We start from the raw sequence: 18186 nt of genomic DNA on the forward strand, positions 1-18186 counted from the left end.
ACCTGGGAAATTACTGGCGGGAGTGATAAGGGGCGAGAGAGGGGTGCAAGTTATCACTGGAATTGTAGGGATCTCGGGCAAGATGTTAATGACTGCTGAGGCAATAAACGAGTCCCGGAAATATTATACAGCACTATATGCCAATGCTGACATGTGTACAGGCGAAGAGATAGAAAAATATCTAGCCGAGGGCTCTCCTAAAGCTCTCTCGACAAAAATAAGAGAGGAAATTAACAGACCGATTGAGATAAAAGAAATTGAAGAGTCCATAAACTCGTTGGCTACAGGCAAGGCCCCTGGCCCAGATGGTTTGGTATCTAATTATATAAAGTATATAGGGAAATCCTGTCCCCGTGACTCCTGAGGTTTTGGAAAGAGTCGCTCGAGAACGGAGTGCTCCCTCCATCATTGACTGAGGCCGTCATTACAGTGTTACCAAAACCGAGAAGACCACCGAATGATATGGCCTTCTATCGCCTGCTATCCTTGATCAATACGGGTGCCAAGATCTTTGCCAAAGCGCTAGCAAAATTCCTATTTGGCATTATCTCACAAACTAATCCAAGAGCAAGGGCAGCAGCGCCGTCGATGGACGCTGAGAAGGCCTTAGATTAGTTCTCATGGAATTTTCTATTTGGGTACTCGACAAGGATGCCCTTTTTCCCCTTTATTATTCGCACTCGCAATAGAACCCCTGGAGTGGAGAATGCGCGAGCGACATGCACACAGAGGAATACATATAGCAGGAGCCCCTCAAATAGTCTACCTACATGCAGATGACAAACTGCTATATTTACTGAAACCCGAAGAAAATCTTAGACCAATTATGGAAGAGGTAGCTGCATTCACAACACACCCGGGATATAAAATGAATAACGAAAATCTGAACTATTCCTGTCAACCGAGAAAACAAACACACCTGACGATTTGCTGGAATTCAAATGGGCCCCAACTGAGCTTAAATACCTGGGTGTGATAGTCTCCCGCAGGCAAAAGACACTATACGAGGATAATCACGAATCTTACCTGGCACAGGCACAATATGCAGGTCATTGGTATTCGCAGGCCCCTGCCCCAACCCACCTAGCAGTGGAACGATATGGAGCAGCCCCCACGGACCTTAGAGCAGTAATCTTGGAAGACAGAGAGGATTCATGTGTATTTGATCCAGAGCGTACAGCAGTTAATGCATGGAAACTGGTTTATAAACGCCTGAATATAGACACAACAATCAATAGTAAAATAAAATTATCGAATTGCCCAGGTCTCCCCCAACATATGACCCAGCTATACAGAAAGCTTGGGACCCTGATGGGGACATGAGATTGGATAACCTGTTTCCAGGAGGGACTTTTGTGACCCGAGAGGAGTTTACGGAAAAGCTGGGGAACAGTCCTGTCAAACTATTGCAGTATTATTGCATAAGGGCGGCAGTGCGCCGTAGATGGTCATCATTCACACAGGAACCTGAGGCCTGCACGTGCGTGGAAATTATAATGGCAGAAGAGATACCGAGGGGACTAGTCTCCAGATTATACAAGACAATACAGACAGACCAGCCACAACAGAACAAAGCGAGAATTAAATAGGAAAGATATTTAACAATGGACATTGATGAAACTAAATGGCAAAGATACTGCTCACTGACAAAGGAGGTTTCCCTGAATGCTCGCCTATGTACAGTTCAAAATACTAAACCAATGACATTATACACCAGCAAGGATCCCGCATTTCTTTCCTGTATCATTAGATGAGTGTATGAAATGTGGAAATGAGGGGGCAAACTAAATACACATGTACTGGAATTTTCAGAATATAATACAGTTCTGGCGGGAGGTGGCAGAGATACTATACAACATGACGGGGGTGCCCCCTCTCCTTTCACCATTGAAATATCTGCTAGGGGACACAGGCAAGGTATCCATTAATAAATATAGACTGTTTTATATGGGATGTATATTAGCTAAAAAATGTATAGTAATGAAGTGGAAATCCAGAAGGGCTCCAACTTGCCAGGAATGGGTGAGAAAGATGACCTATGTGAGTGAGATAGAGGAGAGAGATACCTGTTCAGTCCATGTGACTAGTACACCCAGGGACATATGGGGCCCATTTATAGACTACCTCATTGGAAAACAATCGGAAAACATATAAAGATGTAACACATAAAGTGGATTTTTAACGTGCAAACAATGTGAAAAAAGAAATACAAATGTGATGTATAAATGTGTGAACTTGGTATCTGCTGTAACCTGCTGACCTGTTACTTAAACTGTTAAAACAAATTGTATTGATAACACGACTACCCTATGTGCTACTAGAATTATATTAAATAGACAATTACACAATGTTGTCTACTGCCGCCGTAGCCCACAACACTGCACACGACAACCCTATCGTGCCTAACACTACTGACCCAGAACCAACTACCACCCTCTCACATGCCTATACTCTACTGGCTCCAAACCTAGTGATGCCGAATACCAGATGCCCTGTAATGCCCACCACCATGACACGCGCCAAGGTCAAAGTTAAACTGGATCCTCTGACCCCTACTACTACCGAGATACCACCAATAAACTATTACTAATGACGCTCATTCAGATGCCTCACCTTCACTCCTCAAAGGAGCACTCATTAACACAGGATCCCTCCTTGCCCACGCCATCGACATCTCAGACCTCGTCACCACCAACAACCTTGATTTTATAGCCATCACTGAAACATGGCTCCATGCAGCTGTGGGCCCAGCCCTTTCCCTAGCCATTCCAGACAGCTATACTATCTTCAGAAAAGATGGACAAGGCACCAGAGGAGGAGGAGTAGCCTTCATAGCAAAAAAACTACTATCCATCAGAGAAATGTTTAACCCAACTGCTGTCCATTAAAATAGCCTACACGGCTACAGTGACCCTCTCCCTCCACCTTATCTATAGACCACCGGGCCCTCTGCTTTCCTTCGAGGAAGATATTGTGCAACTGCTCTCAATTAACACCAAGCCATCATCCAGAATCATCCTCATGGGTTGATATGAACCTACGTTTCAATTACCCCTCTGACGAAAATGCACTTGCCCTTGCCAATTCCCTAGAATCCTTAATTTCACCCAACGCATCACTAACCCTACCCACGTAAAAGGTTGAGTGCTTGACTTGCTAGCAGACACTAACTGCAACACCAACATTCTCACAAACACCCCTTGTCCTTGGTCAGACCACAATGTCATTATCTACACCATCTACAACAACACCCTAAAGGATGAGCCCCGACTCCATCGGGCACCATCTGCCCCGTCGAGAAACACCTGAAACATCACTGCTGCCAACCGACTACCTCGACTACAACTTCTAACAACCACTGCACTCTACAGCAATTACCCCACTGACATGGTAGATGTATACAACCAAACGCTACTAGCAGCAATCGACAGGATAACTTCCTTGAGCATGCGCAAACCTAAACCGACAGCCCACTGGAACTCATGATACACACGTGACCTCAAAGAATTGCGTGCCTCTAAGAGAGCCGCTGAGACCGCCTGGAAGAAATTTCCCACAGCAGCCAGCAAAGAAGATTTTGCTGCCTCTCCAAAAAACTACCAACAGGCCTTCTCCATACCAAAAGTAAAACCTACAATGAAAGGATAGTTAATGCCAACTCAGGCACCAAAGAGCTCTTCACCCTCTTAAGAGAACTCAAATCTACCGCCCCCACCCCTGACGACTGCCTCAAAAACTCTTGCTGGTGTACAAACATCCAGAAGGCTCTTCTAGCCAAACTGCCTTACTACAAACTAAAATCGAAAAAAAAAAAATCAATTTAACACCTACTCAAATGCCATTAGAATCCCTAATGCCACCACAGAGCTCTACATACCTGTTCGAGTTCACACCAGTCACAGTATTGGATGTCAACAAAGCCGCCCAGATGCCAAGTTGACACCTGCCCCGCTTCGATTGTTAAAGACTGCGCAACTGAGCTTGCCCCCTTGATCACCACACTTATTAACTTATCCTTCTCAATAGGAATCGTACCAACAAAGTTGAAAGATGCATGGGTCCTCCGCCTCCTAAAGAAACCCACACTTGACCGTAACATACCTACCAACTGTCGCCCCATTATGACCGTACCTTTACTCCTAAAAATACTGGATAGTGCAGCCTACCGGCAAATCCAAAGTTACCTGGAACTCAACAACCTCCTGGGCCTACGTCAATCTAGCTTCCGTCAGAATCTGCACTATTGGACCTTAAAATCAAAATGGACGAGATAAAAGATAACGGTAAACCAGCTCTCAACCACACCATGAGGGTCTTCTCCCCCACAGCAGCTGCCCATTCAGCAGCAGCCACCTGTGGACTACCCAAAGGCCCCTGCGTCTCCCCAACACTATACAACATCTTTACCAAACCTCTTTGACCTCCTGGACAACTTGGGTATCACCTACACAAACTATGGGGATGATACCCAAATCCTCCTCCCTATTGCAGGCACTTAAGAGACTGGCTCCAACCTACTGAGCAAAACTTACAAAACCATCCAATCCTGGATGGAACAGCATGGGCTATGCCTAAATGACGAGAACACCAAGCTCCTCCTTTATAGGTTTGCAATCTCGGCTAAATAAAATGAGCAAACACTACAAATCCTTCATCATTGACGGGAACACTATTACGGTTTCAAAAGAAGTAATAACCCTCGGAGTATATCTTGACTCTTCCCTCTCCCTAACCAGACGGGTCAACTCTATCGCTTCTGTCACAGCTTACATCTCTAAACGTATCAATGCTTGCAGACCATTCCTAAGCTCAGATAGCTGCATCACGATTGCCAGAGCCCTCATCCTATCGAGGATAGACTACTGCAATGCCCTCTTTGCATGCTCAAATACACACAATATCAGAAAAATGACAGGTCATCCAAAATAATGTTTTAAGAGCTACCCTTAACATCCCTAAGAAAAATCACATCTCAGCTGCCAGACGAAATGTCTGCTGGCTCCCAGTCCACAAGCGTATTGTATTCAAAACTCTCTCCCTGACTCACAAGTGCTTGGCCAACACTGCCCTTAAATAGTTGTCAAGCAAATTCCCAATCACAATCCAGAAGACATGCATGCGCTGCCTACTCGCACTTTCACTATCCCCATATTCAAGCTACAGAAAGCAGTGGGGCGCAGCTTCCCAGTGGTGGCTGCTAAATACGTGAATGCCCCTTTGCTCTCACGAAGATCAGAAGGTATCACGTAATATTATACCCAACAAAAATATTGCCGTATATATGGTCTTCAGGAATGGCCACAGGCGATATTTTTATTGAGGATAATATTTTGGGTTTTTGGGAGTGAGTGTTGCAGGGGTGTCCCCCGCAGGTTCTATGCCTTTAATATCGCCGCAAAAATATGGCAATATTTTTGTATGGCGATATTTTTCCGGGGATATTAACACATGGAACCGATTAGAAACCTCCTCCTGGACCTTCCATAAAAAAATGGTTATTCACACAAGATCAATAAAACCTGCTGTGGTACCACCAACTCCTCTCTCTTTCTCTCTCTCTCTCTCACACACTCACACACACCTGTTCTGTTATGATAACAAACCTTTTTTTGTATGTACTTACTGAATGTATCCTTCCTCGACAATGACGTCAATCCAGCAGTTGTATCCATGCATGTACTTCCACAAACCAGCACCCAGTTGCCCTTGGGTTCGGCGCACTATATAAATAAATTAATTAATAACATCAATAAGAATGGTCCGTGAACGGCAAGCTCTCTCAGTTCAAGATCAGTTTGTTGTTATTCATAAAGACTAAGTGGTTCTAAGAATACACCCACGTTTATTTCCTAAATGTATCTCAAAGTTTCATGTTAACCAGTCCATAGAATTCTAGCTTTCTTCCAAAACCCAGCTAATTCAGCAGAGAAAGTCTCCATACTTTAGACGTTAGGAGAGCTGTTAATTACTATCTGAACAAAACAAAGCCTCTAAGGAAAACAGATCAGTTCTTTGTTTCAATAGGCACAGGAAGAGGAGGGGATCCTGTCTCTAAACCAGCTATTTCCAGATGGATTGTCATATGCATCAAAAGGTGTTCTTCTCTGTCCAAGAAAACATTACGTTCACTCCAAGAGCACACTCAACTCTGGGCACAGGAGCTACTCTAGCATTCATAGCAAATGTACCTTTAAATACCATTTGCAAGGCAGCTACTTCAAGTTCCATTTACACCTTCACACAGCACTACTGATAGGATACACATTCAAGAGGGAACTCTGAGGTGGGGCAAGCAGTGTTAAGACATCTTTTTGCCGCTGTGCCTTCTAACAACCCACCACCTTCGCCAGGTAGTGCTTGCCAGTCTATGCAAAGCATGTGATTCTAAGCAGATCCTCAAGCCTCAGAAGCCATACATTACTTAACGTAATTGTATTTCTGATGCTTTTATCTGCTTAGATTCACATGCGTCAACCTTTCCTCCCTTCTTGGAGTTGAAGGTATATAGAAATCTTACACCTTCTTATTTTCCTCTATCTGCGCATACACTCTATGCTCCCTCATGCCAGAAACAAAACAATCTGAGGGACCTTGACGTGTGAGGGATCATGGATATAATACATGTCACACTAGGGATAGTATTACAAACACGCCCAGTCGACGTCCCTTTTCGAAGTTGGAAAACCAGTTATGCAAAACTCTTCGCCTACCACTAGATGTCGGCCTATGCAAAGCATATGAATTAAGCAGATACAAGCATGAGAAATACAATTACGGTACATAATGTGTGACATACTTCATTTGTAGTTGTCTTTGATTTTAGTTTAGAAGAAATGGCGATGTTTCTGAACCTATGTGGTGTAATCAGGATAAGTGACAAGGGCCGCGCCATCTCTTGGTATCTTTCCACCCTGCCGTGAGAATCTTGGTATTGTTTCTCTGTCTTTATAGTTAAGGATTTTTGCAATAATAGGTCTCGAGGGTGCTCGGAGGCGGAGGTTTTCTTATCAGTGCCCCTTGTGCCGGTTCCACTGTGAAGCCCGAGAGACTGTTTTTCTTGGGCAACTGCCTGCAAGAAGAGGTTTTTGACATAGTTCGTTGGATCTTATCCTTCCACGTTCTCTGGAAGTCCGATGATTCTTATATTATTTCTCAAAATGCGGCTTTCAGCATCTTCTGCTCGCCTCTCCAGCAGTTGTGTGTGTCCCTGCAGTTCAGATACCTGTTGCCGTAGGTCTTTCACTTCTTATATCACTTCTTTTATCTTACTCTCTGTCGATCCCAAGCAGTCAGATAGGTTGCGTAGGTCCTGTCTCAGGAGTGATACATCTACTTATAGTTCAACCACCATGGTCTCCAATGAGGTGTACAGGGCCGCTATCACCACTAAGCCCCAGCTGTTTGCTTCACCTCTATCCTCATTGCTCATTGCATGGGGATCCGTGTTCTTTTGCATCGACTTCTGTGTGTAGTTATCCATTTTGTACTGTTTATTGAGGGGGGCGCTCCCGGGGTCTGCATTGTTGATTTAAGTGTTCGCTCCCGTAGTCGATGCTATTCAGTTGTGGTATTGGGCCTTGTGTGTCGAGATACGCCTGCGCTATTTCTACTTGGCCAGTGCCTCTCTTAGGTGCAGGGCAGGTGTAGGGTCTGCCTGTGCAGGTCTCACCCCCACTGATCAATGAAGAGGACTTATCCTCTCACTCTGCAGGCCCACCAATCGTATCTTGGTTGGGGGTAGGGTTTTTGAGCGAACTGAGGGCTATGCCCAAAAGGTCCTCCCGCAAAGATGATGACCTTGTAAACCTCTCCCACTACCTCTCATCTGCAGCCCATGGCGTTTCATCCCCACCCACGGATGCATAAGTCGCTTCTGCAGTCACGCTCCACTCCCATAGGCGCAAGCGGGGCCTATCTGGATCCCCGGGTCACACTTCGAGTCTCCTTGGGGGATCGGCAGAGCACAGCCGGATCAAAGGCTGGAGTTGGAGGTTCAGCGAGGGAGTCCTTTTCTCCTCTCCCAGCATTGCAGGGTGGGCGATAGGAGTGGGGATGATCCTTGTCGCCGCAACCTGCAGGCCCTGGCAACTCCCTCTGAGGCGCCAGCCCGCATGAAAGTCTGCACTTGCGTTAGACAGGCGCCATCTTGGTTATCCGTGGTGCTCGGCAAAAACATCCCGGAGATCGGTTTCTTGCCATTGCATAGGGTTTGCGCCACAACCCAGGTTCTCCCCAGTGTCCAGGGTGTCCAAGGACTCGATTTGGTTTCCTTACGGTTCGTCTTCATAGGATTTCCAGCAGATCGCTATTTCATTGCCAGAGCAATGGAGTTCAGCTGCTCATTGCTTCAGTGTTCGCATCACCTCACCACACCAAATATTAAAAAATGTAACACACAACACAGGCACATATCTGTATTTGTGTACTTAAAGCAACAGATCAAGAATTAAATCGAACCTATTTTACATACTATAAACAACAAGATCTTTATTGCCCATTGTCCTGTTATTTGTGACTGGAAAAATCTTTCTACAATTGTTTAAATTATACATTGAAAAAAAGACCTGCTTATCAGAGCTCCAATATATCAATATATGATCTGATAGGTTATTTACAATGCGCTTAAAACCCAGAGGTTTCTAAGCGCTGACCCAAGGATCGAACCTGTGTTGCTCTGTCTTCTTGCTTCCAAGGTGAGCATGTTGCCCCTGGGCTATCCTCCTGAGACGAAAATGTAGTACTTCACATTTCAGATGCTCCAAAGATTCAGTTTAAAGAACTGTTTACTAACAGTATTACAGAAGACACTTGTACACGATGTCATCAGCAAATTAATCATGCAATGACAGACATGTGCACCTTATTTTACTAAGATACAGAGCACATAGTGTAAAAAGTAAATACTTTAATGACCAATTACACCAATTCTCACTTGTCCATTTGTGGTACAAATCGAACAATAATAAAAGGCCAGATGTAGTTCTTTCCGACGCTGTCATGCGCGGTAGAGGCTTTACAGAACGCACAGAATGCTGCGCTAGAGAGAGCTGTTGCCTTAGGATATACAGTGGTCCAATTCGCATAGCTTCACCTGTTGTCACTGCTAGAGGGAGCTGTAGGCTTGGTATATACAGTGGTCCTACGAAGGAAAACCTGCACTTTGGCCCATGTACACAGGTCTGTACACTAGTTATATATAATACATTAAGCATTATTTACCACAGTGGAATCTCAAGAAATAGTGGACACTACATAGCATATGTACGACATCATTCATTATCGTTTGAATGTAATGATGAACTCACCATAAATGAAAGTCTGCTGGAAATTGAATAGATGCATATATCATATTTTTTTTTTTAAGGCAACAGCAACTTCACTGTGAGGGGTGCAACCTTTAGAATGCAGAAACTGTTACATATCTTTGAAACAATTTTATAAAGGGAAAAGTAAATTAAAAAATAATATAAATGTAAACAATAGTAAATAATAGTAAAATGTAGTATTCTTTTACAAGCTTCCCCAATCTGTCAAAGTTCTGTATGATAAACGGAGGCATGTTGCGCAAGTAATTGTAATTAATTAAGCAGATGAAACTATGTTAAATTTCAAATAAAAGCACCTTTGATTGGATATTGAAGTATGTGTAGCCTACCGTATATGGTAAATTAAATGTGGCTCTTTAAACGTAGCTTCTTACTACACTCTGAGGTAAGGGATGGTTATAAGGGGAGAAGTGTGAATGTCAAACATTGAATTGTAAATACACTTGTGTTAAAGTTCGATATTTTTAGTTGAGAAAAATTCAAACAAAGTTAAGGTTAAACTAAGAAAAAAAAGTTAAATGGAGCAAATACCAGAAATACAAATGTTATGTTTGCAATGTACTGTTTATTCCAAATGTGAAATATATTACACATAACTGATTATTTAGTACCAAAATAAAAAATTCTAAAAGCAAACAAACGTAACTATACAACTTTCAAAAAATACAATGTAATAACAAAAACCTGAATACATATATATAAACCCAGTAACATACACATAGTAAAAAACACATTTTAAATGAAATGCTATCAAAATGTTGTTTGCGCACAAAATACATTACATCATTTTAAACAAATATTTTATTACACAATTGTAATATAAATGTAGATATATTGCATATTAAACAATGTGAAACCTAATAAAATACACATGATAAAATTAATATACTATAGCTTTCATTTAAAACATGATAATTTTTAAACACAATAAATACAACATATAAAGCAGCCAGCCTATTGCATCCAATATAACTTGTAATTGAAACGTTAACACAATTGATGCAACATACAAAAGCAAGAAATACCTCACTTTCTTTACCAATATTTTTTTTTATAAAAATCACAAAATGACAAAACAAGGGTGAGTTAAGGTTACCATGATTGATGTTTGATTTATGTGCAATATATTTAAAATGTTGCATAAACGGTAAACTGCATTGTAACTATCATCTAGCTTTAGTATTTCTAGTGTGTATTTGCTGTTGTCTTTTTTGTTGGTTTCATCTGAACCTTTTTGTATCTTTTCCACTAATATATATGATAAGATTGCTTTAACATTCTATAATCCTATTATGAGGCATATATTGCATCCACTCGAAGTAAAAGGATCACCAATCTCTCTATTCCACTTTATTTTCCAAAGCTCTTTAGCCAGTTGTCAAAGGCTACTTTAATATTTTGGCCTTTTTTATGATCTCTGTTATGCTGTAGTGTATTTATTATTCGGACCATTTTGTTATTTCGTTTATCTCGGCACCTTAAAACTGGTTTGTTTAGTGGTGTAGGTTTATAAAAACCGTTCTACTACTGCTGCTGACGCTATTAAATCCACCACAGCACACTATCTTCTGTGTACATGTGGTTTGGGATAAGACAAAATGCCTGCTCTTGGCTTGTTATACATGCATGTATCTATGACTGCATGTCATAGCCAGCCATTTGGAAGTCGTCCAGACAAAACGCATTTCTACTCGGGGCATTTGATCTGGCCTCCCTTTTGCCACCTCAATAAGAGGCATTTTTTATAATCGGTATTGGGTGAGTGCATTTACTTTCTTGTCATACAAGAACAGAAAGCTTATTTCATATTAAATCAAGCAAGGAGTGGCACACCCAACATGGGGATAAACATTTTTGTATTTTCAAATGTAGGCAGGAATGCCCCCGATTAAGAGTACAGAGCCCCCTCTAGTGCAGATGAAGTAAGCAAAGTAAACTACATGTTTAATTTAGTGACAGAATGGCTTGGGTTTCGCCTGACACCTTCTGACTCACCCACCCACTGGATGTGGGGGAGGGTCCTTTCTCTTAGGGCCCTGGTTGAATGCCCTGACCATTGAGCGCATGCTATGGACATGTTTAACCTGGCAATATGACCTTCCAGAATTTGAAAGCTGCAGTATTACTTTTTTTTTACATTTTCTGAGTTTTGTAGGCACTATTTTGGGATGAGATTTTCCCACTTTTTCTTTCCCACAAACCTAATTGAGGTCTTCAATTCTCTTGATATTTTGTGATACTATCCATTCTGCGCAATATGGAGGGAAAGGACAGCGGGTTGGCTTCACGAACAAGTAACAGAATGTAATATAACTGGTTTTTACATAGTGCCTGTTTTGCCATTTAGTGAACCTCCTCGTATTGGATTCTGTAAGGGAGAGATGGATGTTTGGTGGGGGGGACAGTGGGAGAGGTAAAGTGTGAATCCATGAGTGTTAATTGGCCCAGATATCCAGTTTCCTGCTGCATGGGATTCTTGTTAAGTTGGTTTGGGACACATGGGGGCTTCTGTTTCCATTTGTGCACCAGAGTTGATGCTCTATTGCGTATTAGAAAGGTTTATCCTACCTGCATGTTTAGGTGTGGGGCTGCAGCAAAGTGGGATGATAGAAAATCTAAGAGTGGTGAGGATACAGTTGGTTGCTAAATGAGTGGCCGTGCTGTTGCTTGGTTGCTGTTTTAGCTGGATATGGTATAGAGTGTAAGCAGGAGGTGATGATGGTCTTGATGAAGTCATCAACTCGTTAGTGGATGGGAAAGGCTGGTTATTAGAATGATTTAATCTGGTGGTGGTTTCCTGGAGGCTGTGTAAAACTGAGCAGATCTCGGGTGCCTCCTTGAGTCCTTGCTGAGGAAGAGGTGGGTAGTGTTCGTTGTTGTAGGTCTATTCGAATAGGCAGCATTACGTATTCATTACGGTTTCTGCCTTTCGGGTAGCTGGAGAGCTTGGGTTTAATGAAGAGTAGTTGCCCTCATCAAATTAGTCAATTGGGGACGTTATCCATGTGGTGCCTTGCTCCAAAACCTGTAGAATAGCCCATGTCACAGCTTTCATGACTGCCGCATTCTTGTCAATGTGTATGTGAGGTTGCTGATTGCATTGAATCCACAGAATTCTACCCTGCGTGACATTTGTTTTCTTTGTTGTTTCCGTAGTGTTCGACTACAGCTACAGAGACTACATCCTCTCTTGGTATGGGCAGCTCAGCAAGGATGAAGGGCGGCTGTATCACCTGCTCTCTGATGATTTCTGGGAGATGGCCAGACAGCTGCGGCAGCGGCTGAATCACATTGACATCGTCAAAGTGGTTTGCAATGACGTTGTGAAAACTTTACTGACACATTTCTGTGACCTCAGAGCAGCCAATGCCAGGTAAGAAGGCATTTAGAGGGCTGTTAACCTTTGCATTTATAAGCTTCAGCTTCCCCTCTGCACAAACTGCCGATGGCCTTGGTGAGGGAAGACGCGAGCAAGTAGAACATTCATAGGGAGCGGTTATTTCTAGAACATTAAAGTAAGATTTCTTTGCAGCTGGTTTTGCATTCAAAGAAGCCTCGCGATGTTGTGCGGTGCAATCGCGTTTTTATGCACGTTTTCTGAACGGATATAGCCTTAATGGGTGAAGCAGACAGACAGCAACGTTCGCTAATCAGCTGTCCAGACTAATCTGTCCTCCTCTTGCTCGCACCGACCCACAGGGCAGGAGCTGTCCGCTTAATTTCCTTGACATTGGAGGATAATTAGTTGACATTGAGCTTCATCTTCCTCTAATCTCTTGCCTGTGTTGTGACTGCTGTGCTTCACACGGCTAACTCGAGTGCTGACGTCAAACAAACATTGCAGTGATAGAAGCATGGCGAAAGACTGCAATGGAACAGCTTAGAGGGAATTCCTGGTTCAGTCTACCAAAATACAAGCATTGGGAAAGCCAATAGATTTGTCGTTTGTAGTTTATTGTATTATACATTTAGCATGGAAGATGAGGAATGAGGATAGCAGCATAGGGAGGAAGAAATGACAGCATGGGCGGGAATGAAGGGCATCATGGGGGGGAGGGGTGAGGGAAGCACTGTGGGGTAAGAAAATAAATGGCAACACACACAGTACATAGGGGAATTGTACAACATTTGAAGGAAGGAGTAACAGTGCAAATAGGGGTGTGGGGGGTGCCAGGGCAAGGGTGGGTGCAGCAACAGCGCAAGGGGGAGGAGCGACATCGCAAGGGCGGGAGGGAGGACTTCTCAATGGGGAGGAAGGACATTGTGATGGGAGGCGGGACCGCGCATTGGGGGGAGGAAGGACCGTGCAAAGGGGGAGGGGAGGAGGAAAAGGAGGAGGAGGGGGATGAGGAGGAAGAGGAACTGTGCATTTGGGGAGGATAGGGAGTAGGCACCGCAGAAGGTGGGGGAGGAGGGACCGCACAAGGCGAGGGAGGGAGGGACCGCACAAGTGAGGAGGACGGGCCACGCCAGGGATGGGAGGAGGACGGGCCACGCCAGGGATGGGAGGAGGACGGGCCACGCCAGGGATGGGAGGAGGACAGGCCACGCCAGGGATGGGAGGAGGACTGGCCATGCCAGGGATGGGAGGACTGGCCACGCCAGGGATGGGAGGACGGGCCACCCCAGGGATGGGAGGTGGAGGAGGGACCACACAACCTGGGAAGAGGGGCAATACAAGCGGGGTGGAAGGGCAGCGCAATGGGGTGGTGGGACAGCACAAGGGGGGAGGAGTGACATCGCAAGGGCAGGAGGGAGGACATTGCGATGGGAGGAGGGACCGTGCATTGGGGTGAGGAGGGACCGTGCATTGGGGTGAGGAGGGACCGTGCATTGGGGTGAGGGACCGCGCATTGGGGTGAGGAGGGACAGCGCAAAGGGGGAGGAGAGGAGACAGAGGGACCGTGCAAGGGGGGAGGATGGGGAGTAGGCACAGCACAAGGGGGAGGGGGCGTAAACACCGCACAAGGTGGGGGAGGAGGGACCGCACAAGGCGGGGGAGGGAGGGACCGCACAAGGTGGGGGAGAGAGGGACCGCACAAGAGAGGAAGACGGGCCACGCCAGGGATTGGAGAAGGACTGGCCACGCCAGGGATGGGAGGACGGGCCACCCCAGGGATGGGAGGTGGAGGAGGGACCACACAACCCGGGAAGGGGGGCAATACAAGCGGGCGGAGGGGCAGCGCAATGGGGTGGTGGGACAGCAGAAGGGGGAGGAGTGACATCGCAAGGGCAGGAGGGAGGACATTGCGATGGGAGGAGGGACCGTGCATTGGGGTGAGGAGGGACCGTGCATTGGGCTGAGGAGGGACCGCGCATTGGGCTGAGGAGGGACCGCGCATTGGGGTGAGGAGGGTCAGCGCAAAGGGGGAGGGGAGGAGGAGGAGGAGACAGAGGGACCGTGCAAGGGGGGGGAGGATGGGGAGTAGGCACAGCACAAGGGGGAGGAGTAGGCACAGTGCAAGGGGGGGAGTAGGCACAGCGCAAGGGGGGAGTCTGTACTGAGCAAGGCAGGGGGAGTCTGTACCGCTCAAGGGGGGAGTCTGTACCGCGCAAGGGGGGGCAGTAGGCACCGCGCAAGGGGGGTGAGTAGGCACCGCGCAAAGAAGGGGTGAGTAGGCACCGCGCAAGGAGGGGTGAGTAGGCACCACGCAAGGCGGTGGAGGGAGGGACCGCAGAAGGCAGGGAGGAGGGACCACGCCAGGGATGGGAGGACGGGCCACGCAAGGTGGAGGAGGGGCAATACAAGGGGGGAGTAGGTACTGCGCAAGGGGGGGGAGTAGGTACCGCGCAAGGTGGGGGATTAGGCACTGTGCAAGGGGGAGTAGGCACAGCGCAAGGGGGGGTAGGCACCGAGCAAGGCGGTGGAGGGAGGGACCGCGCAAGGCGGTGGAGGGAAGGACCGTGGAAGGCAGGGAGGAGGGACCACACCAGGGATGGGAGGACGGGCCACGCAAGGTGGAGGAGGGGCAATACAAGGAGGGGTGGAGGGACAGCACAAGGGGGTGGAGCGACAGCGCAAGGGAGGGAGAAGGAACAGTTCCAGAGGGAGAAGAACTAGTGAAAGGGAGGGAGGAGGGACAGCACAATGGGGGACTCGCAAGTGGTGAGTGACCTCTGTTGGCTGTACGTATAATTGCCACCTTTGGTCTTAATTTTCCTATGTTGTAGTTTTGGTCTCAGTGTGATTTACTACAATGACACTTGTATGTTGTCAGTGGTACTGCACCAATCCAATGAACTAGAACTTGCAGATGTCCTTGCAACTTATTTTATTGGAGAAGTGCAATACCACTGACAACACACACATGACCTTGTAAGAAATCGATTTCTTATGAGGACATCTGTATGTTGTCAGTGGTACTACACCTCGCCAAACAATAACTGCTTGTATGGTATGATATTATATGATGATAGGTTATTTATAACGCGCTTAATACCCAGAGGTTTCTAAGCGCGGACCAAGGGATCGAACCTGTGGTGCTCCGTGTCGTCATGCTTCCAAGGCAAGCACGTTGCCTGTGAGCTATCCTCCCGAGACATCCAGAAAAGCAAACCTACATTTAGGCCAAAGGGGCCAGGAAAGTAGCACAAATATATGGGAGTGCCATACTCTTATGGCTTTTAAGCTACTTTTGTGTGCTGTAATTGTTTCCCTCAGAAAAAAGTTAAACTGCTCTAAGACAGCCGAGGACGCAGAAGGGCGTGCTAGGCGAAATAATATCAGGATACTTGGACTGCCTGAAGGAATGGACCACACCAATTACGTTTAGAATTTGCTACTACAAGAACTGGGACCAGGGAACATCAAGCAAGGTTTTACGATCAAGCACGCACATAGCTCCTTAATCAGGAAACCACCACCGAGGGCACCTCCCAGGCCTCTTATAGCCAAAATAATAAATTATACGGATAGAGAGAAGATCTTAGCATTTTCAACGATGGGAGAGACGATACAACAAACCTCTGCTAAATTGGCTACATACCCAGACTACACCTTCCAAGTGCAGAAACAGCGAGCTCAATGTATAGCAATAAAAGAAAGACGTTTAAAGGTGTGAAGGCAGGCGCTCAGTTACCAGTCTTTAGCTTCTCCTCCTAACGCACGTTTTCATGACTTCATCAATCTTCAGGGAGGCTGAGTTTCTTTGTTTTTTAGTACACATGAACGGGACAAGGTCTGTGCCGTTGCTTCACCAGACGCAACAAAAGCGTTTGACTCAGTCCAGTGGAACTGGCTCTACGTGACAATGGAAAAACTGGGCTTTCGGGCCAAAGTATATGCAGTGGATAAAATTGATCTACACTAAACCCATGTGCAGGGTCAAAACTGGCAGGCTTTTCTTAGAAATTTGGGAGTTGGGCAAAGGTACCATACAGGGCTGCCCGCTATCTGCGATGCTGGACATAATAGCAATGGAACCAATAGCTGCATTCCTTAGGCGAAAATATCAGGATGCAGGAATCAAGATAGAGGAAGTGAGTCACATTGTATCCATGTACGCAGATGACATGTTACTATAGAGACCCAGATGAGAATCTGCAGCACATGCTGGAGGTTCTGGACAACTTTGGCATACTGTCTGGAATTACGATTAATAGGAGCAAATCCTGTGTATTCCCACTCGCCATGCTTGCTTCAGGAAACAAGGCAAAGCTACCACTAATATAACTACTGTGGCGAAAAAGACACCTTCATATGTCTGGGACTGGACATATGCCACACCCCTGTGCAAGAGCTCACACACACAATACTGTAAAAGCGTTAAGACTTGAGAATTCAATGACATTTTGGGGGAAATTGCCATTGTCAGTAATGGGAAGAGCATCATTGTTAAAGATGATGGCATTGCCCAGACTCCTAAATTGCTTCGGAAACATCCCCTACAATATACCCTGAACATTCTTTGCCAGACTAGAAAAGGAATGCAGAAGATTCCTATGGCAGGGGAGTAGACCTAGATTTGCGCTAAGTACTCTACAGAGACTCTATAATAAGGGAGGGATGAGGATCCCAAATTTTGAATTATATTATCGAGCTAGCCAGATGCAGTATGTGGTGGCAGTGCTCCAGGTAAAATGTTGCGGTGGGAGTTTTTTCCTCCCTATTTTTAAACTTTGACAGTAAATGTGATTTTAACAGAGTACAAATTACTTTTCTCCTTTGCAAGAGTAAAATGTATGTGAGATCCAGCCAACGTGTGCAAAAACTGTAAAATCATTACCAGGTGGCAGCTTTCTGCATTGTGACAGAATACACCTTTCGTTATTTCTCTAAGCTCTGGCCAGTTGATCTCTCCTGTTGTCAGGAATGGCACTCTGTCAAGAGTGGCACAGGGTACCCAAGTAGGGTTTGGGTGGCTGTGCTGAGGTAAGGTAGCAGATAAGCACACACAGCAGGAAGTTGAACAAGAAAGAAGAGTAGGAAAAAGTAGCTGTGAGCCAAAAGGGGCAAAAGATACAAAGGTACAAACAAACTGGATTCCCTCTTGGGGTGTATGCTGAAATGGGAAAGAGTGTTCCATGAACCTTAGGAAACCCCAGCCTTCTGCACAGATTGCTATAACAGAGGCCCACGCTGTATGCTCATGGCTGGGAACAACAGCAGCGGGTGTCTGTAACACTGAAAACGCGACAAAGGAAGGGGCAGAGGTTGCCTGCCGGAAACCAACAAGCAAGCTCTGTACAAAGGGATTACATAAGACACATGAGAAGACAAGAACAGAAATATCCAGCGAAAAGGAAGTCAATGAGCAATCTAGCAGAAGGAAATGAAGGAAAGGCAGTTAGACTGAAATAGATAACCTAAGGTGGAGTACAGGGGACTCAAGGAAGAGAACAAGGAGCAGCAGTCAGGAAA

At 45.5% G+C, this 18186-nt stretch overlaps 1 protein-coding gene across 2 annotated transcripts in view; it reads left to right on the top strand.

Annotated features, from left to right (window-relative positions):
- SNX25 (sorting nexin 25) overlaps positions 1-18186 on the top strand; it is a 1900476-nt gene that overhangs the window by 654623 nt on the left and 1227667 nt on the right. For both annotated transcript variants that reach the window (XM_069631510.1, XM_069631509.1), the window contains exon 3: positions 12483-12699. In XM_069631510.1, coding sequence (XP_069487611.1) covers positions 12483-12699 — 217 coding nt within the window. The remainder of the gene's footprint in view (positions 1-12482; positions 12700-18186) is intronic.

The sequence above is a fragment of the Ambystoma mexicanum genome, chromosome 6q (genome assembly GCF_040938575.1).
Source record: "Ambystoma mexicanum isolate Mex_15411 chromosome 6q, UKY_AmexF1_1, whole genome shotgun sequence".
Lineage (NCBI taxonomy): Eukaryota > Metazoa > Chordata > Amphibia > Caudata > Ambystomatidae > Ambystoma > Ambystoma mexicanum.